We start from the raw sequence: 23,362 nt of genomic DNA, 5'->3' as shown, positions 1-23,362 counted from the left end.
AATGCGGATTGTCAACAATATACACGAAGCGACCAAAAAACTTTGCAGGCAACGCTGATGAGCATTTACAAGCTTTTGTTGTGGTCCTTAACAGCTCATTCAGTAGTGGATTTGCTCAGCGCCAAATACAGCTATGCTGAGGCTCATTACGATTTTCCTGTGCAATTCCCCTCAGTCACATTCTTGGATTCTTTGTCGAGATGTTCATAAAGTTATTTTGGCGGTCAAATATACAGTCATAGTCACTAGCAAGAATATCTCCAAAGATGCATTTTGACGTTATGCAGCGGCTGCTGATGGTAGAGTTGTGCTAAAGGCGTGAACACTCTAGATACTGACAATATACTCTTCATTGATTACAGAATCAAATCTGTTGTCGTTTATGCAATCTGGAACCACCCCAATGCTGTCGTTTCTCTCACATACCACATATGCACACCCACGAACTGCTTTTGATGCAACTTACATGGGAAATAAGAACTGAATATAGTCTTAAAAACACGTCTTTGTTACGTCTCAAAATTGTAACGACTATATGGGAATAAAAAAGTAACAGAAAGAAACAAAACTGACAACTTTTGTAAAACTTTCATAATTTAATCATGAAGGTTACATATGAAAATCTGAAACGAACTTATAGTACTATAAAGTGAATCAAAAATAAATTTCAAAGCCGGAAATGTACTGGTCCGTCAAGAAGGGTGACACTGTCAAGAAGGCATTGTTCAGGACTCCTATGAATAATTCACAACAGTTCCAGAATAATTTTTAGTCCAAACAATGGGCACGTTCCTTTTCAACTGAACTTCCAAACAAATGTTCTATTTTTTCCCTCTAGAATAATATCTTCGTAGTAGATAAAACAAGTCTACAGACTTACAACACGAACGCAAGAATTAAGGATTACTCCAATATAGAAATCAATCTGATTACACGGTTATTTGCTTATATACAGCTTTCATTACGACTATATTTCGAAACATACCCACGAGACAGACCACAAGAATTAACTTATTTCGAAAGCTTCTTAGCATGCGTCCTTGCCCAACCAATGGGAAGTAAGTGAATTCTTTTAGAATCTTTCAAGCCCATTCAGCCATGAGTGATTAACGAAAAGTCATCATTAAGTCTTATTAATAAAATTATTATTAGTACTTGTCAATATATATATATATATATATATATATATATATATATATATATATATATATATATATATATATATATATATATATATATATATATATATATATATAATCATACATATACATATTGATCCTATGTAATTTTACGTTCTTAATATTCCTAATGCAGGCTCTAGTCAGGTAGGCAAAATCTAAAGGATAATCTGTTTAACTTACAATCATCAATACAATTACAAACATTACATTAGATCATAGAACAGGATTTGCAAAACAAAGTTGTACATAACAAAATACAAATCGAGACAATGATCAAGGACTGAGTAAGATGATATTTGACATTTTTGAAGCGAGTGAGGTTTCTTTAGTGTTAAATGGACATCATGAATCATATGAAGAAATTAGGCTTTACCTTGAAACCAAACATACAGCTCGTGGGTATCACAATATATTGTCGTATATGGATCATCGACACTGATTTTCAAGTTTCCTAACATGATTTTGCGATACTGCACCAGCTGTATTCCGTTTGATTGGAACACCGGAGCTGTTCAGACAATCATTTGTGAAAATATATTTTCATGTCAATGTTGGTAAAGCTCCAGCTGGTGGTTATCGATGGCATTCTGTGATACTTTTCTTTTTTGACACTGTTGTTCAAACACGCTGGTATTCGATTGAAAGTGATATATGTGCATGTAGAAAATTAAAGTAAACCTCCTACGTATTTGAATAATAATGTCATATCAAGAAGTGAAGGTCAGCCTTTGTGAAAATCATCTTGCGAAAAGAAAAGGCACATGTACGGTCAACTGGAACTTTCTCCAGCCAAATTTACCAGACACGTTGTTGGACTGACCCAAAGAGAAACGGGATCATAGACTGTGGCCTCTCGATTGCCATTAACAACGGTTAAGCTGGTGATACTAATTATACAGATAAATTACGTGAATGAACAAATCGCAAACGTATCCACACCACCAATCAAAGCAACTCTGCAGTTCCAAATTCAAGGAATATAGAGGTAAGCACTGACTTATTAACCTTAATAAATGGCTGACTTATTTAAGATTTGCAATTTTATATAGATGCTGTATCAAAATCATTAAATGCTGGAAAGGTTGATGGATTGAGCTAAGCTGGCGGTGGCTGCTAGCTTTGATTACAATTTAATTCCACTTGTCGATGAATATCTGCTACAATGTGGTGTTACCAAACCCTCGTATAAACTGTCTTATAATTTTGTTATATTGCTTGTTGGAACCACCCTGATGTACCACAACCAACTGGCACAAACAAATGTCGAGAAGTTGACTTTGCAACCAGATGCAAAATCTCGCAAAGATTGTTTCTATCAATGACGTGATAATCGCCGATGTCAATGGAGTACTTACAATCACCAAAGAATAATTATACAAATATCATTAATACAACTGAGAAATAAAAGATCTCGACCGTTATGTAAAACGAGTGCACTTTTTAAGATATCAGTTATTGGACTTTGACGATGGTTGGATGAAATAAATACAGGATCAATCGATATTTTAATTGAAAAGGGTGCCACACCGCGATAAGACATAACTGATGGAGATTTAAGTTTTCCCTAGACAGAGGTTGTGTATAATTGTATGACAAAGATTTAAGTTTTCCCTAGACAGAGGTTGTGTATGATTGTATGACAAGTGTGAGAGTAAAAAGGTAATTCGCTAGAAGTATGTGTACATGTTGGGAGAAGACGTGTTGAGTCCATACAAAGTCTGTCTGTCCTGCACTTGTACTACGCGAATGTATCATTAATATAAATATCTGAGCTGGACCATCAGTGCTACAGACGTGGAAGAGTAATTGAAGTAGAACAACCGCTGCGAGATGAAATGACAGAGAACCGGGCTGGTCGTAAAGTACAAACGCGGATGTTTAGTCGTATATGCAATTGGCGTTTTGTCGCAGTAGAGACTATTGTTCTTGTTGCGATTGCAGCTGCAACCAAAACATCGATCGTATGTATACCAATCTGAATTATGATCCAGGCTCTATCGATTCCAACCGGCTAGTGGCACATGTATCCCCACATGCTTGCATTCACGAATACTTGTCTTTTCAGATATACTTGCAGCACACAGCAGTCTCAAGAAATATAGTGAACTGTATTCGATGGCGATCATGGAGAGGATAATTACCACAGCCTAGTTCGAGACAGTGCTAGGTGAAACGTAAAATCACCGATAACTACAGGCACAAATAAGGAACCGTGTGGATTGCGGATTTTACCGACAATAACACAAAGTAAAACAATTTATTTGCTTCATTGGGTTAATAACGCTAATCATCAATGTGTTGTATATAATATGAGTAGTGATAAATATCTTCCCGATTTTGTGCCGCCTTTTGCCTGTATTGGTTTGTATATACGTAATAACTTCTATCCACCATGACCGATACGTTCTTGGATTATAAAGCTTAATTAAAGGTTCCAAACAGAACACAAATCACTTGCCGAGTCATTGCGGGATTGAGACTGTGACGTATGTCACCAAGAATGAAAAGGTAGCAAACACAGAAATAACAACACTACTCTGGCAGTCTGGTTTCATATTGCTATATTAATAAGGTTGCAATTAATAGCAAATATTTTCATGTATGATTCCGTTTAAACTAACTACCGACCCGCAACGACCAATGTATAGTAATACGTTGTTATATGTACAGTGTATTACAAAGAAAGGTCACAAAAGTTGTGTTTGATTTGGTTCTATAAATGAAACAGGTCATAATAGAACATTTTCTAACTATGCATAACAATAAACACGTGTTGCACTAGGCAATTATATCCATACCAAGTTTAACTGTTATGTTGATTGTCTGCGAAGTTTTAGTGGCATCAAGTTTTTGATTCGACGCATGACATGTGTAGGCGCCATTGTTTGACACATTGACGAGCTTCAATTCAGCATCTCCTATGGGGATTTTTGTAGACATTTCAGTCCAGTTAATAAGACACGGTGGGAAGCATTCGGCTGAACAAAGTATTGTTATGGAGTCAAATTCATCCACCTCAATGATTTTATTCGACGTATTAAGCAAAATTTCATCTGGACCGTCTGAAAATTAGAACGGGAAATTAGTTGCAATATCTAGGCTTCACAAGAAAAGGACAATGCATCACGCCATCAACAAGACAAGTTTCTTATGAGGTAGTCGTTATACTACAATTTAATGATAGATGGCTTTAGAAGGACATACGTTAAACTTCGTCAGCTTCATGGAATGACACAATGCTGCGATCAAATACGGGTAGGTACGTCTTATATCTTGAACAGGGTACAAACAAGAGAAATGATGCAGTATCATGTTAATTAAATAAATCTATGAAATAGATACTAGATACGATCGATGAACACAATTTTATTCATCATTTCATCAAGTCAAACCTACTTAGTCGGATTCCTTGCTCAAATCTTTTTGCAAATAATTGTACAATGTGGGAAATTTATTTCGTTTAATGCTGTGTTAAGATCCAACTTATTTTACTAATTTAACAAGTACTACAGTTACTACCACTGTCAATGACATAATAATAATAATAATAATAATAATAATAATAATAATAATAATAATGATGATGATGATGATAATAATAATAATAATAATAATAATGATAATAATAAATACAATACTACAAATACTAAATTTGTACTCACAATGAATATCCAATGATAACGAGTTTTCATTAAATGCACCAGTTATAAGATTATATACTTTGCACGAGTAATTCCCAGACATCTTTCTTGTAACATTCGTTAATTTCAATGCATCATCTTTCGATAAAGCGTTACTGCGGCCTGAGGACGGGTCCAGTTTACTCCATTCCACAGAGCAAAGTGGATAGCAGTCTGCAAGACAGCTGATATTTAATGTATCCTTTTCTTTTACCAATAAGATGCTTGGAGTAACCTTGACGAAATTTGGTCCAGCTGCATGGATTATATAAAGTATTTATACGATAATCTATAATGATAAATGCAAACAACTGACAACTAAGAGTGAAAAACTAGGACCTAACTAGCCTGAACGCTTTTGATTCTCAATGTGTAAGTACAAAACATAGTCGAGCCAACCAAATAAAACATACAAACCGTTCTTTATGCAAAACTTTACATGGCTGTTCCTACAGGGGTATAATTTGCGCTTGCATAGATTTACATAAAACAACAGAAGTCGTTATGGCTCATCGATTTCTAGGTTAATAAGAGAGTTTTCCAGCATCCACAACGCGTTGAAATAGACTAGTGGTTTATTTTTAATTCCTGTGTAAATATTAATGTAAAGGTTTGCAACCTCAACGGTATATATATATATATATATATATATATATATATATATATATATATATATATATATATATAGAGAGAGAGAGAGAGAGAGAGAGAGAGAGAGAGAGAGAGAGAGAGAGAGAGAGAGATTCAAACTGTCAGCAGTAAAAACAGGAATACATATTTTCCGGCCTTTCAGTGATGATATTCCAAAATCAATTTTATTTTTAGATATATTAATTTACAGTCAGAGCCACTGGATCCATAATGCAGTATTTTCATATAGGCATAGATAAAAAAGTGAAATAGACTAGATTTCAGAATCCATAATTAATATAACACCAGATCAGAATGTAGTCACATATATTGTGTTGGAAACCCCTTGCTATATATATATATATATATATATATATATATATATATATATATATATAATTTTATCTATCTGTTTCTGTCTGTCTGTTTCCTTGTATTTCTCTCTGTCTATCTATTTATCTATATCTATCTATCCATCTATCTATCTACTTTATGCGTGTGTGTGTGTGTGTGTGTGTGTGTATGTATGTGTGCGTGAGTGTGCATAATAATAATAAGAAAGATAACCACATACGATTCCTACTCACACGTTTCTATGCTATACGGATAACTCTCAGAGGGGCTTCCGGACTCCAAGCAAGTATATATATCATATAGGTCGTCATTCTTCAAATGTCGTATGGTTAGAAATGCTTCCTTTTGTAAATACTTGGCGTTGTTATCTATTGGAATCCCATTGCGCTTCCAACGGATCCTTCCAGCTGATCTATCATTTGACTGACATTGCAGCATGATGGAACTATCGGGAATATTGCTTTCAGCTAGAGATATCCTTGGTAGCAGTTCTTTGTCTGCTAGAAAAGTAAAATACAAGCCATCGTGGTCCTGAGATTACAATGGACATTCATATCAAAATCTAATTTAATATTGTACTAGCTGTAATACAGATTCTGAGACAATTGTTGAACACTTGCTGAGCTGGTCATCTCCTGCTTCGAATATATTAAGTTGCTTGTTCATGTATTAAGGTAGATAACGATTTATCTTGTAGTTTGAAATTGTTTATATTTTATTATGACTGCGGTGAATATTTTAATAGTTTAGTTTCCGCAAAGGAAGAAAAGAAATATTACTTGTTTGTTGAGTTATTAAAATTCGGATAGGTTCAGTTATGTATTATATCAAATCTATTAATCTCTACTAAACTGAAGGAACCAGCTTTGTTACGTTACTTTACGACTTTGGCAACTGATGTCTTAGGTTTAGTTGCTTTTGCCTATTGATCAATGGCTTTGTCACTTTGATCACCTGACACTATATCTGATGAATTGTCAGCAAAATTGCGGAATTTTTACACCAACACGCTTATAAGAAAGATGTGAGCCTCTTTTCCCCTTGTTTAAAAAACTGATCGATTAGGTTCTTATTCAAGTAGTAAGTTGGACACGTAAAGTATATCTAATGTAAACATACACCATTTTCAAAACAAATCTGGTCTGTTTAAAAAGAAGTATAAGCGTTCTAAAAAAATTGCAAAAACAACTAAAGATCAACAGTAAAATCAGATTTCAGTCTAATGTCGGCATCTAGTAAACATACTTTCATACATAATGTCGAACATTTTTCTTATTTAAATGTTAGAATCTGATGGATTATTAAAGGCACTGTCTGTATTTCATGTGTGGTTGAGTGTGTGTGTGTGTGTGTGTGTGTGCTTACCTGTGTCGTGTCTAAAAGACGAACAAAAATCAGTTGCCTTGAATCCTCTAGCACATGTCAAAGAAGGACCACGGACACAAGCATGATATGACCCTGCTTTCTTTCCTGGTTGTACTGTTATCGCGGTTTGGTTCTATAAAATATCACTCATTGGTTAGACACCTTACAGTTAATTTATAATATAAAGCGTTCACGTTACGTCAACCCGAATCTGATAAATCGTTCGCCTTGGAATGGCAAGGATATGCTTCCTACTAATTATATTTTTAACCTATACGACTTCCGCCCTATAGCTCACATTGTTCAATTATTTGAATCACGCTGGACATCGCAGCACCGAATAACTATTAACTATATAAAGAAATTGGTGTGTTTGTATTTGTATGTCGTGCATGTTTTTCTCATTTGTTTTTCTCAGTTACATGTATACATTGATCAATATATGATATGTACTGGAGGAAATCAATATATATATTTATGTGTGTATATATGCGACGATCGATAGATGAACAGGGAAAAGCGTGAACTGGACGAGACAGCGAAGGAGTGGAAAGATAACTGATGTTTAGAGGCTGTATAAATACTTACAGTTATATTCCTAATACTTGCTTTTATATTCCGGACTCTTAATGATTAAAATAATGCCCATTAGAAACAAATTTGTCTGCTGTTTTTGTTATAATACTAAGAAGTGAACATGATAATTTACTAAACTTCGTGCTGAAGACTTGTTGTTCAAGAGTTTAGAATTTACTGGAAATAAAAACGTCTTTACAATGGATGTTATTTTCCATTAGGAAGATTGGTCAAATAAATTAAAAGATTTGCCAAACAATTATTCATTCCTGTTTAATATCAGTTTTTGGGAATCTACAATCAGTATTCGTTATTACTCATTTTTTCATTGGATTTTCAACTCAGCTACTAATATCCGATTACTAAGAACTTATTCGTAGACATTCTGGATCATAGCATTCTAGTATGTAAGGACATTCAGGTCTATTAAACTCATTCGGAACATTTTATGATTTGGGACTTGTTATAAAACATACAGGATTACTTGGGATTTAATTCACATTACTCTCAGTTACTCTCGTAGTCACAAGTTGTATTCTAAGGAATTAAATTTACAAAACTTGGCTTCTGTTCTTTCCGTTACTTAGTTTGAGTTTGAAATCACAAGGTCGTAAACGTAGTAATGTTTTGAAGGAAATTTGATTAAAACAATATACAAAATACACAGAGACCGAACACGTATCTGTTTGCGAGTAAAGGTATTTCAAAAACGCATTGACATTTTTTCACTTTCCAAATTTAGATAAATTTATAGTTTTAGCCACATGGTACGAGGTTTTTGTGCAGGACCTTCTATATACCATAATTACACGTTGCATTTCTTATGAATTGTATTACATATTAATGTTCTTATTCATATAGTCTTAATCGGTATATGTTACACAGAAAGATACATAGGGCTCAGAAAATTGTGTAATAATGTATCCGAGTTTCATATACAATGACAATCAACGATAGAAGACATCTGTAAAGTATTTTGAACTGTTAAGGGCATAACTGAAGTAACTGTGAAAGTGGCATTTCATAAATTCATGTATATGATTCTGATTTTATCGTGATAATGTCATTTTCATAAATATATAATTGTTGATTGGGTCCTTTTATTTGCGGTCTGTGACAATCGCAGAAACCATGAAATTTAGTATAACACCAATAATACAAAATTAAGTACAATTCTTTCCCGGTGGTAATTTGAGGAAACCTCTTTGCATTTGCTCAAGGCTGTGTAGTTATGTAAAAAGTAACTTACAGTCTCGTAGTACAATGATTACATGTCTATTGAGAGAAACATAAATGAATTATTTACGTTTCAAATAAACATTTACTTTCCTAGGTAAAATCATGATCATGATATTTCGTTAATAATACGGCAGACGAAACGACCATCTACGATCCCTGCAATAAATAAACGACATATAGCAATATGACGATATTACTTTGTGTTTATTGATTAGCTTAACATAACTCTTTGACAACAAGGATGTAATTAGCAATGACATACGTCACCTTCGCGAAGTGTTCTGTTTTCAGTTGCAATGCGTAAAATTAGTTAATACTAAGGAGATATATATAAAAAAATGTTGGCATTACGAAAGAAAAGAAAATACAAAAACCAAAAAGAATAGATCTTTATATGAATTCAAAGATAAAACCCACAAAATGTTGATGAAAACCAGGGGATATTTCTGTTATTCCACTCCGACTGCAATTTCCCGGTAACAAAGTTTATCTGGAATATGTTCGACTATAACATATACATACTCTACTGTTAGCAAAATTGAGCTGAAACGAAGGAAGGTGTGTATATAATTTGAAAACATAAAGAATATGAGATATGAAGTATATTATAGAGCTCTATTTCAGATTTATTCTTCTCACCGCAACATTGGTTTCCCAACTATCAAACAAGGAAAACTTATCAAACTTACTACATGTTCCTTTAAAAGGACATACTCGATACTCCTACAAATTGCTAGATTCATACATGGTGGTAATAATAACAGCTTACTGTACTACGAAGACTAATACATTTTCATGAAACTGTTTAGGAGGAGAAAACAGTATTGGCATAGAGACAAGGGGTTCTTTCCGATTAATACAAAACTAAATGAAACGCATATTCCCCAAGGAATATGATTTTGTATGTATTGCTGTTTTACGGGAGAGCAGCACAAGTAGATTATTTAGTGCTGAGCCAATTGGAGCGAAGTGTTTTGCCCAACTCGGCACCCCGGTAACCAATGCGAGCTGATCCAATAATGAGATTCTAACCTATACAGGTCGGTCAAAAATCGAACACAATACTGTCAGTGCCACTGAGGCTGCTACCGCCTTGATTCTCCTCTTACATAAAGTAGGTAGGTTATCCCACGTGGATTTAGAACTTGTCAGGTATAGCATGCTATACGGAATTTGTATGTACATATCGCCGAAGGGACCCTTTAATCGACTGTAACTCAAGCGCTGTAAGAAATACATGTTAGTTTCTAAAATGTACACCCATGATTTTAGTTTACTTGTAAACCAATTGTATCTAGCAACGATACGGAGGTCTCGGCATAGTGGTTGATGGAAGTAGCGATGCTAATATTAGTACTTATGTAGCATATAAAATCTTTGTTGATTGTGAAAATCAAGTACACCTAAAATATCAAAAGAGATGCTTTCATACATTAAATGTATGCCCGTCGCCATGTCTTTTTGAGTAAGTGCATGGAACAATCAGGCTGTCACGTTTAAATTAGAAGTACCTATTAACAAAATATGTTTATCTAGAGAAAGACTAATCAAAATGCGGTCGTCCTTCGATACTGTGAAATATTAATGATCTTTGTAGTATTAAAATTGCATACTGTCACACACGATCTGATCAACTTACAAAAGGCATATTTCAAATATTTATCTTTATTTTAATTATGCAAGATAAAGTGAATCCTCGTTGTCAATTGCATGGCACGATGTGTACAGTGTTAACGCGGCTCTAAATTTCAAATAATTACGCTACATTTCTTTAGTGTGAAGATATACTTTATATTGCTTGACTATATTTTCGTGATGTCCTATTTTATACCGCGTATATATGCAATGGCAGTAGTTTTAAGGGACATTCATAATATTTGTTTAAATATTTTCTGATTGTCCGTCGTGTACCATTGTCCTTTATCTCCATGTTTTGGTCCAAATGTTTTTCCAGTTAAGTGATTGCTGAACACAGTAACGAACCAACGTTACGGTCCCAGTATTTGTAGATATCATCTGTTGTACGCGATGGTTCATCAATGTGAACATGCTAGACCATCAGTTGTCACGAAATAACCCTCTTATATTTTCAAAAATGTTAAACATGTAACAACGAATGGGGAAACAATTCTTGGATAACTGGTGTTTTGATATTTTTTTTAGAACTTTACTTGCTGTAAATGTGGTGGTTACTACAAGCGGTTATACAAAACAGATAATTAAAGTGAATTGTACATTTGTGCAATTCTGAATTCAGCCAATAAATATAGAACAAGTCTATGTATTATTACGAATATTGCTTTAGAGGAATCTAGAGGATATGATGTCTTGGCAATTGTGTGTGTGTGTGTGTGTGTTGTGTGTGTGCGTGTTGAACTGAACCTATATATATATATATATATATATATATATATATATATATATATATATATATATATATATAAGATCCATTCAGTACAAATGATAGAATACCACATTGTGCATGCAGGATGGGGATAATAATATTATCCATGATCTGAAAGCAGGTTTTTGCAAAAGATACTACAAATAAGACATCATATTGTGTTCAGCAATCAATTTTACAGATATATTATCAAATAAGTGTGGGAAAAGTGTGTTTGTTTGTTGATTTTTCTAAAGCTAACAAACCATATCTCATATGAAAATTTGACTTTCATAATCAGGTTTAAAGTTTGAGTTTTGTTTCATTAACTCACATGCGCATAATATTATATTTTACCTATCCTGCCTAAATTTCACCCTTCGTGCCACAATCGCTTAGACGTCAGTTCAGTTTTTAATTTATGTTATAATTTATTATCATCAAACAAAACACAGTATAGCCTGTATATCACGAACCTTGAAAGCTAGATGTTCATATTCGTAGTATGTATCTGATCATCCCATCTGATCTTGGTTCACAAAGGTTAGCATCTGACCGTCTGATTTTTAGTGCAGTAGCTTGCCAAGGGACGATGGCATATCTTCCGTTATAATATGGATATCTTGTAAGATAAGGCGCACCATCCGTTTGTGTTTTCAAAGAGACTTTATTAAAGTTTGTACCCACATCAAGGAACCACAATAAAGCAACATGAGCACTATCGTATTTCTCTCTCAGTGCAGGAAGAGAACACAGTTATATAATTTACTTGACCATTTGGAAGCCACTCGTATGTGTTCTGCAGCATTTGTGTTACTTTCTTAATCTCCTTCCTCTTTATCTTGAAATATACGACTCATGCTCACACGTTAACCTCAGTGATAACGACTGGTGAAAATATGACTCCTCTTTCGAATTCGTGATTGGTTGGGTTTTAGTGATCTGTCACTAAATCACTAAACATTCAGCTTTAATACTTTTCGCATTAAGTTTCAACCCTCTAGAAAAGGCATTCATGGTAAGTTTATGTATGTGCTTAAATCAGTTTATTTATGTTTCAAACCAAGTTTAAGAGCAACTCATGTACATGTTAAGTTGTTGTGAGACAGAACTTTGTTATGTGTTCAATTGCAGCATATGTTCTTTGTGCATACGCAGTTTCTTTAGTGTGTATGTTTATTTCTGGCGTCTATTGTATTTATGAAATTGACCATGACAGAGCGTGTACATTTGAAACGAAAACTAAAAAGTCTTCCTTTACTAACTTTCGCAGTTTATATACTCTGGGTTTCTCTGTAGTTCTGTCAAATTCAGTATTCGTTAGAAATAATGTTCCTGCTGGAAATTATTTAATAATTATAAGCTAAAAGAAGACACAAAGATTAATATTCTGGTACAAATATTACATTGTAAAGATGCTGTGTGGATTGCTTTAAGGAAGTAGGGAAACACCAGGGCTAATTAAGGTGGTGCATTAAATTTACTTACATTGTATCCAAGCCAATATGCTGATGGTGCAGGTCTGCCACAAGCATTCACATTAAGAAAAGCCATCAGATGTGTACCCTCAAGTTGAATGATAGGCTTGCAATCATTACTTGGTGCCACTAAGAAAAGATAAACATAGATTTTAGGAGTGGAAGACGAACACTTTTCAGGTTTCAAACTTAAGAATATCAAATCACACTTATAATACATGTATTAGGCATGACCAAGAAACCCACAGAAAAATGGTATCTGACTCATCTGTATTTAGTTTGATATTTGTCTTCACCTTTTGGAAGGTATGGAAGTGGACGCTCTTTTGATTTACTCCGAATAGCTCATTGTCTCGTCTGCTGGTACAAGATTAATTGAAAAATACACATACACACACAAGTTTATACACACATACACATATCGATAGATAGATAGATAGATTGTTTGTGCCTGTGCTTAACTTTCTTCAATGAATGTTAAGGTGTATTTCCGATTATAGTCACTCTCAGTGAGAACGCTTAGCAGAATTTGAGTCCACGGCCAGTCTTATTTAACATTTAACTGTAGTTTGTATCGTTTGCATTGCTTCATATCGTGTTTCATCGATATAGTTGGGCCCCAGGAAGTTAACACAGTTTATTCCGTCAGTTTTGTGGGGACAACTAATATGTTTCAATCACTCATGCATGTATGCATACAATATAGCATTTCTGGAACTACACTGACATCCCTGAACGCTCATTATACCAATATATATCTACTTGTCTGGGAGGTAACAAATAATGTTTGTTCGTCAGAAATATTATCGTTTCGCATCTATACATTTATAAGTTCTTCGCAAGAAATATGTTCGTCATATAATTGCTGTATAGCAACACGTTAGAGAGCCGTCAAGTATATTCCATAGGAACATACATTTATAATTAAGGTAAAGTGAAAATAAATTTATAATTATGGTACAAAATAAAGACTTGAATAGAATCCCGCAGGCAAGCACATTTATAAATATTTGTATCTCAAATTGAAGATGATGCATACTACAATCGATATAAATAATTTGATCATAAACCAGTGTCCAAATGAATAACAACAAAATGATTAATAATAATAATAATAATAACCTCATATCATAAACTCAACACCTAATTTAAAAACTAAACAAGAATTTATACCGACGTATCAAATGAGGAGGAAAAGGTTTTTGCAGCCTTTGATAGTGGAAAACACACAAAACAAATTCGCCTACAGATGGTACAACAATTTGTTTAGACAAATCAGACCAAAAGACCTTGCTCTGAAATATATCGAACACAAACGTATTTTAAACGGCACCAACTTCTCCGACTCACTATCAGTACTTCATTCGTTATACAATAGAAAACTTGTAACCCCATTTTTAATTAATATTCTCATCAAAAACAATGAGCTGATTACCTCCCACAATATGGTATAATGTTGGTTACCCAGCCATATTGATATCAAAGGTAATGAAAAAGCAGACCGTGCTGCTAAAATGGCCATTTACCTCAAACCATCTGAAAAAATAACGAATACTGATTTTAAACCTAGTATGAAAGTATGAAAAAGGCTTTACGTCAGAAGTGGATGGCATCATTGAATGATACAGTTAATAATAAACTTCATGCAATCAAGCCAACCTTAGGATAATGGACTCCTTCATACAGAACCATCCGTAGGGAGGAGGATGTCATTGCAAGAATTAGAATTGGTCATACTTATATAACCCACTCTCACACACTAAAAGGCGAATACACACCAGAGTGTGTTTCTTGTAATGAACCATTCACTGTTAATCACTTTATGATAGAGTGTTTAGACCTGCAACCTATGCGCGATCAGTACTACAATGTGCATGACATGAAGGAGCTGTTTGATACAATAAACGTCACCTGTATTGTGGTATTCCTGAAAGAAGTAAACATTTATTCTAAGCTATAACTTTTATGCAGTCACACCGTGAAAGATCCGCTGCATAGATATATCAATAAAAAAGAGACTGCATATAAATACGCTTGATCCATTAGCGAAAAATAACAACGTTGCAGTTAAAAGAAAAGCATACAGATTACAAAAGTGCAGATATACCAAATATTCCAACTTTAACAATCAGCAGTGTGACCGAACGTTCAATTAAGTAGATATTAACTGCACTGCCATTTTCGACAAATACGCGATTTAAACGTTTCTTTTGCAACGTTTAGGAAAATAAACGAAACATAAAAGTGTTACAGACTTGTAGCAGACAGGCATGAGTATGCATAACTATAAAAGAATGCCTACTGCCCTGATGAGGCTTAATGGTCTGGATTCCAAACTTCACGAGCATTTTGGAGACAAAAGCAGCAACAATATTAAGATTAGATAATAAGGTGAATTTTTCTAAGACGGATGGCTTAAAGCCGAACTTTCATAGTCTGTCTTAGTGCCTTCTGATTCATATGTCATTATATTGAAGACAATGTCAAGCCGAAAACAACCACAGGCTAATACTGGGCATAATAATGATACAAAACTGCCTTTCAAAATGATTCCTTGTATATATTGTCCTAGAAGGAAGAGGTATACTAGCCACAGTGTACAAGTACTACCAACGAAAGCCAAAGACAAACATAGTGTGCATCCAGTCGATATAAGAAAGTCATCTAAAGTGTGAAAAATGCAAAACAATCAAGTAGATGGCAAGGAATCAGTATGCAACGCTCATAATATACTGAACACAAATAAAGACACACACCTATATATATATATATATATATATATATATATATATATATATATATATATATATATATATATATATATATATATATATATATATATATATATATAACTATGAATGAGTACTTACCCAGAAGAATTAGTTCCATTTCCTGGACAGTTTCAGCACCAATATCTTCCTTGGATATCAATATATATCTCCCTCCATCGGCATGTTGAACCTTTCTTATCCATATAGTTCCATGTTTATCTAGAGATACTATTCTCTCAAATAGTTTATCAACGGAAGAATGTATGGTAGAATCCTTTATAAACCACTTAGCAATTTGCCTAATAACGCCACCATACATGTGGTTAATCACTATTGTGCGATTGGCTAACGAGACGTGTTCAAACAACTTAACGGGATCCTCAAGGCAAACATGTTTAAAAATAGTTTTTGTTCCACCTGAAATTGACAAGTATGTACAAAGAATTCGATATAAGTAATATGTCCTTGAACAAATATAGCTATGACCACTACTAGTGCTATTTCTACTACCAAATTGTTTTAGTTAGCAGAAATAGTATATATATATATATATATATATATATATATATATATATATATATATATATATATATATATATATATATATGTATATGATTACGCTCCATATTTTGAATTTTACTATAAAATGTATTGTTTCACAGCAGTCTCACTAAATCTGATCTTATGCCAAATTGTATAATAATAGTACACAATGAGAAATAAGCTAAGATACACATAAATAAATAAACAAATATATATATATATATATATATATATATATATATATATATATATATATATATATATATATATATATATATATATATATATATACACTAAGAAGAACATGTAGTTGCATTACCAACCTGAGGGTATACCAATAATCAAAGTTACCAACAGAAACATGCAGCTAGGTCTGGTGTCGGACATCTTTCTTTCTGTAATTAAAAAATAACAAGTATTAATACAAGTAATCAAAGCTGTACATATGCATTATACATGATACATATATATATATATATATATATATATATATATATATATATATATATATATATATATATATATATATATATATATATATATATATATAGACACACACACGTGGGCTAGAAGCCGATAATACAAATTATTGATTTTAGTTTGGTGCTTTACGGCACAACATGACAATAAGTTTATTAAGTGCTGAGGCTTTTCTAGGATGAATATATGATATATTTCAACGCCGAACTCCTTCGATAGTGAGACATACAAGCTAACCGCACGTGATAGCTAGTAGACTGAGTATGCGTAACACAGAATTAGAATGTGGCTGGTTTTTGCTTAAAGTATTTCTGTTATTACCGTAATGCTCCGAACGAATGTGTAAAGATTTCGGTCAGAAAGCTTCAGTTGCATTTCATCTCTAAGCTAGTATTCTAACAGACGTCTAAAATGGTACTTCTCTGATAGTTATGCGATAGCCTTTGGCTTCAATATGATTCAACTCAATAACATTTCAATGATTATAACTGTTATTTTCAATTGCTGGGCCTATCACGTTGTTTGTTAAAATTGCGAATATCGCTTGATTCGTTTAAAGTTTCTTTTCTGACGCAGTGAAATCGTCCACATTGTTAACTTTGTCATCAATACTTTCAAATGGACGAAATAGCTTCTTAGTTCATTCACAAATAAATTTAATCAACCAAAGCCTAAAGCGTCTACTACACGAATGTACAAGGTTTGTTTACAAAAAAACTTCCTAATACAGTATCCTATCTTTATGCACACGTGTCTTGCGCGTGCGTGCAATATGTATGTTTTCAGTTTCATAAAATACTGCACAATTATGACAATATAAAGCCAATGGAGACATAAAAGCAGATAATAATGTTTGGTTTCTCCAACAATTCTTGGGCCACTCCAAATGATGTAGAAAAAATATCTGATGTTTCGTACTTTCATTTTTTACCTCCAGTAGAATAAAGGGAAATTAATGGAAATAATTTCATTCCTTTTTTTATAAAATGAATAAATACAAATGAGTTTTCCTGCGATTGAGTGATCAGATGAATAAATAGTTACATCACTCTTTCGGGTAGGGGTAAAATGAGGGAATATGGTTTTACTTTGATGAAATGATGACATTGACAAAAGATGTCTTCCACTTCCAAGAGACAAATGAAGAGTACTTCCCTTACATTTCCAACTTCCCAGAGGAAGGGGTTGCTGAGATTTGTCGCAACAAAAATTATACAATAAATATAGCAGAACATAATATCCGGGATAAGATTGCATATTCAAATCGGTGACAACACCATTTCTTACATGTTATTTTCGGTCGTGGGTCAGGCCCGTCAACCACTGAGTCATCGTTACTACTTTATAATTTTTCTACTTTATATTGTATAGTGTTAGACACATCGAAGAAAAGAATGCAATAAATAAGATGCATTGAATTAATGAAAGAATGCAGAAATTGATGAATTGTCCATATGTATGAACGAAAACGTCGCATGTTGACAAGGAGTGAGTTAAATACCACTGGTATGCATACGAAGACTTGAATTCGAATCAGAGAAATTTCACTTTGTATATTCAAAACATCACTCGCCGTGAATTTCAATTAATGTTTAAACCACGTACATGAGTATGCAATTAAATGGTGATCGTTATCGACCATAAACAGGGCGAGGTTACGAGCCAAGCATAACAAATCAATGGAGCACTACACGATTGTATTTCTACATGCATGATACATCCTGACATCGTGAAAAAATCTGAGTTTATTTGTAATATCCGAGTTGGAAGAATTATCAGTCATTATTTCAAGCATCGAAACAGAAATGTACTCCATTGTATTTATGATGGCTGAGATATATAATACAAATGACTGATTTTGTTCATTTCGCGACATTGCTTTAAATACAAATCAGTAATATACATGTACATGTGTGTGTGGTTGTGTTAAGAAAGCTGACAAACAAGAGTTCAAACCTGGTTAGAAACAATTCGACGCATTAATGTACTTGTAAGGTCAGCAAAGATTTTTGTTGTGTTTTTATGCGAAATTAAACTTGGCGTTTATGTCGTGTATGCAGTTAGGACCCGTATCAATGGTGAGTAGTGAAGGGGGATATTATAGCGTCAATGGGACTTATCATTAAAAATACCCTTGGGAACATATAGCGTCAAGGGAAATTTAACATGGAGAAAAATCGTGGGAACATATAGTGTCAAGGGAAATTAACATGGAGAAAAATCGTGGGACTGTTGAGCGTCAAGGGGATTTGAACATGGGAATAGGGGACTGTATAGCGTCAAAGGAATTTAAACAGGGTGGGACTGTATAGCGTCAAGGGAAATGGAACATGGGATTTTTTTTTAAAAAAAATTTAAAAAAAATAAGAAAGGGGTAGGCAATTCAAAGGCTATCTCTTTTCGAGAAATATGGGGGCCCTGAAAAGGGCCTTTGGGTTTTTCTTCTTCTTCTTTTAACTTCTTAACTTCTTCCACCATCCTCTTATTTTGTCCATCATTCCTTTCTTCTTTTTCTTTTCTGTTTCCGGCAGCCAGTCCGGGTGGCCCATGGCCCGGAACTTCTCTTGGATTTTCATCCAGTTTGTGTTCAGTTTTTCAAATTCATCCCTTTTTTTTCTATTTTCTTCTTCTTTTCTTTCTTTATACCATCTCTCTTTAATCTTCTTGACTTCTACCTCCATCACTTTTCTCATCAACTCCTCTCCTTTCCTCAGTCTTTCCTGGCCTCTCTCCACATAAGAGCACTCTGTCCCATGTGACATTTTTTCAAGAAAGCACCTGACTTTGCTTGCATTGTCAAGTGCTTCCTTTAGGCTTCCCACTCTGACATAGGTGGGATTTATCATACCTCTCAATCTTTTTTCCTCCTCTTCAATCATTCCTGCTATCACTTCTTTTGCTATGTTTAGACATTTAGCGTAGTTCAGGTACTCTGCTATCTTCCATTCTTTTTCCAGTCTCTCCACTACATAGATACCATCTATTATCCAGTTGTATATATGTACCAAATTGTTGAACAAGTCACTTGCAACCACCATCTTCGTTTTTATTATTCCGTAGAATGGTTCGAACGACGAACGTGGTGGGTTATTATAGTGAAAGCGCGGACGTGATGGAAAACATCCCCTAAAAACATAAAATTAATCTTACCTAGATCATGACCCATCAACGCGCGTACGTGAAAGAAAACATCCCCACTTTTCTCATTTCATATAATCAAACCCAAACTATACTCTCCACATGCGCTAAGAAACAATAAAAAAACCTATAATCCACTATTCACACAAACATACCAGAGCTCTTACAAACACATACACTTCCACTATTAATAAAGAGTTAGTGTTTATATTCACACTACTCTACCTACACACAATGGCAATTCGATCGTTATTTCTTTTCTGGAGTATTGGGGTAGCCCTGAAAAGGGCTGTTGGTTTTTTTTTTGAACTCCTGATGCACCTATCTAATGGTTGCACCGTCCTGGCCTGGCGCCACACACGCATCTTCTTCCCCAGTCTTCTTTCACCTTTATTCTGGGGAGCGCAGAGGGAGGATGATTCGCTTCAACACCCCAATCCTCTGTCTCGGGAATATTGAACGACATCCTCTCTTCTCTTTTCTTTTCCTCTTCTTCCCTCTCTCTTCTCTCCTCCTCTTCTTTTTTCATTCTTGCTTCTTCTATGATAGCCTCCGCTGATAGTTCGTTTACTATGCGCCTGGCATATTCCAGGTGCATCTGGAGTTCTAACAGTTTCACTATTCTGCTATTCATTCTTCTGGCTGTGTTGATCAATCAACAAGGGTAGCTAGACTGCCCAGCGAGTTTCAATTTATAGTGAAAGCGCGGACGTGATGGAAAACATCCCCCTAAAAACATAAAATTCATCTTACCTAGATCATGACCAAACAACGCGCGGACCTAAAAGAAACACTCACTCACTTTTTATGCTACCCATCACTATTGTAAAATTTTTATAAATCACTTCAATAGACTATCCACATACGCAAAGCAATCCAATCTAACCCCAAATATACACCTCTAACAGCCAAAAAAAAAACATCATTTTAATCTACTACCCCTACCAACTTACGTTAGCTCTTACAAACACAAACACACAAACACATACCCTCACATTTTTTTATAAAAGAGTTAGTGTTTATTTTCACACTACTCTACCTACACACATTGGCAAATCGATCGTTATTTCTTTTCTAGAGTATTGGGTAGCCCTGAAAAGGGCTGTTTTTTTGTTTGCTATGGCATTCTTTTTTAGTTTCTAAGAATGCGATGTCCTCTGAGGATAGACTTTCTGGCGATAGGTCTGCTTCTTCGGAAAGAGAAGAAGAACTCTTTGGTGTCGATACGGCAATCGACAAAGCCTCTGTCAGCTTCAGGTTGTTGCTGTTGTTGCTGCTGTCTCTGAAGTCTGTACTTCTCTGTCCATTCTTCTTTTTCCCTGTTCATTTCTTCTCTGAAGAGCTCTTCTATCAGGTCTTCAGTGATTTTTAACATTCTCACATTCTCTATTTCTTCTGGCTTCGGTATCAGACTGTGTCTGACCCTATGCAAATTCACGTAGGCTTCGTTGAGCTTAGCTAGTTTGGAACACATCTTCTTAGGAGGATGAGTCGACAATGGATGGTTAGACTGGGAACAGCCCCGGTTCTTAAAGTCAAAGCGCGGACGTGAAGGAAAACATCCCCCACACGGTTTTCGAGTCGCAACGTTCAGTGAGTGTCATGAGAGGGATAGTAAGAAATGAAAGAGCATGAATCCAACATTCTTCTAGCTAAACAAACCACAAAGGCATTTTTTTCCAAACACAACATTTTTTTATTCAAAAATCACTTAACACTAAACAACAACTCTAACATTTTTAACAATAATCCAACACTATAACATCAAACATTTTTTTTCAAATCACAAACATTTTTTTCTCAATCTACAATCTACTTTGAACAGGGCTGACAACGTTGTGAATGAAATTGTGATTTCCACTGTTGGAAATCATTAGGCCATTGATGGACACTACGTTTCCTAGCTTGAGACAAAAGATAAGCATAATGGTCACAAAACCATCGATCTACTTTCACATCGTTTCTAGAAGAAGAACGAGGATCAAAATGAGTCACTAAATGTTCTAAGGAATAGCCCAGGCTGCGATGATGCAGAAAATACACACAGTACTGTCCACACACCAAGGAATCTGTGCCTTGTAATTTCACATTATTGAATCGGGTGGTTTGAGCATTTCTTCTCATAAAGTCGATGATATCGTCTTCCAAAGGGGGCAATCCGTACGAATCGAAATATTCCACACATCCTTCTTGAGGAAAGTAAACGGCTACCCAGTGGGTTCCTGGGAGATGACTGTCGTCCGTGTTGATCACGTAAGCTTGATGGTCTTTAGGTTTGCGATGAGGGAGTTCATCTTTAGCACAGACGACAGGATTCCAAGAAGCCGTATACGAACTGTGGTTCAAAAGGTAGTAAAGTTCCCAGGTATCCATTGATTTGTGTGTGTTTTTTTTCTTCTTCACAGGTAATAATACGTTGTCAATTCGATCCTGACCTTTTGCTTGAAAATGTCTGACGAATAAACGGTTATTCGTTCTGTTTCCTCACTCTGATTCAGGAGAGCTTCGATACGATGGATCTCTTGAGTGGTTAATGGTGGACAAGAATGTTCACGCAAGTCTTTATACCACTGGTGCAACACGTCTTTGTTCGAGATGAGACTCCAAGCTTCGTCCAGATACTCGTCCAATTTTTCTTCTTGACTCAACATCAGGCATTTATCGTGTTGAATTTGACTGGGATGATCGTTTTGACATCCATAGCAATTTTTCTTGATCAATTCCGTCATTTTGTCGACCAAGTGTTTGGCAAAACAGGAGACTAAATGGGCTTCTTGTTCTGGCCATCTCGACTTCATCATGATCACTTCTTCTTTTTCCACGGTCTCCTCACATTCCATGTCCAAAGTTTCTCCACTAGGTAAAGAGGGATAACAGTCTTCCATGACTTCTAGTAATCTAGAATGACTTCTCTCAAACTATTGATTTCTATCGTATTGTCCAATTCTGCATACAGGATAACGTTCACTGTGTTTTCTGCGCGTAAAGCTTCTGTAAACTGAATTTCCACACGAATTTGGCCAGATTTTATAGGGTGGAAATGTCCCTCGTCGCTGCCTTGGTCTGGAGTGAAATCGAAAGCCCACAAAGCGTAGCCTCCTGCATAATCGTCGTACGAAATACCATGACTGGTGTTGGTTCCTAACTGTCCGGTAGCTTCGTACAGGGACAAGTACGATCTCAAATAATTCTTCGCGGCACCAAAGTTAGGCTCAAAGGGTCGGGTACACAAGGTCTTGCCATCGCGACTGACTTCGATCTTCGACACATTGTAATGATGAAAGTTGAAAGGATTTTCGTGGTAGGCTCCGTTGAAGGCTGAATTCTTGACGATACCAACAATCAAACGTTTGGGTAACTGTCCTTGGAACAGATGATCTTCGATCATGGATCGCTGTCCAGCAGGAATGGTGAGGGTTTTCACTTCCACGCGTCGTATGGGATACTTGGCGGTCGTTCTGCTCAATGTCTGACTGATGTCGTTACCTACTTTAGGTAACACTTCTACGCGACGCACGTAGAGTCTGGCTTCTTCGATTTTGGT

At 35.0% G+C, this 23,362-nt stretch overlaps 1 protein-coding gene across 1 annotated transcript in view; it reads right to left on the bottom strand.

The window, feature by feature from the left end:
- LOC149794222 (hemicentin-1-like) overlaps positions 1-23,362 on the bottom strand; it is a 71,481-nt gene that overhangs the window by 19,145 nt on the left and 28,974 nt on the right. Inside the window, exons 2-8 of the mRNA XM_089966546.1 lie at positions 16,524-16,595; positions 15,757-16,074; positions 12,897-13,015; positions 7,211-7,343; positions 6,079-6,345; positions 4,844-5,116; positions 3,980-4,243 (exon numbers count right to left, since the gene is read on the bottom strand). Coding sequence (XP_089822672.1) covers positions 3,980-4,243; positions 4,844-5,116; positions 6,079-6,345; positions 7,211-7,343; positions 12,897-13,015; positions 15,757-16,074; positions 16,524-16,595 — 1,446 coding nt within the window. The remainder of the gene's footprint in view (positions 1-3,979; positions 4,244-4,843; positions 5,117-6,078; positions 6,346-7,210; positions 7,344-12,896; positions 13,016-15,756; positions 16,075-16,523; positions 16,596-23,362) is intronic.

The sequence above is a fragment of the Sinohyriopsis cumingii genome, chromosome 8 (assembly GCF_028554795.1).
Source record: "Sinohyriopsis cumingii isolate HCF-2022 chromosome 8, ASM2855479v2, whole genome shotgun sequence".
Taxonomy (NCBI): Eukaryota; Metazoa; Mollusca; class Bivalvia; order Unionida; family Unionidae; genus Sinohyriopsis; species Sinohyriopsis cumingii.
Note: the sequence above shows the minus strand (reverse complement) of the source record. Positions and strands in the feature narration are given on the sequence as shown.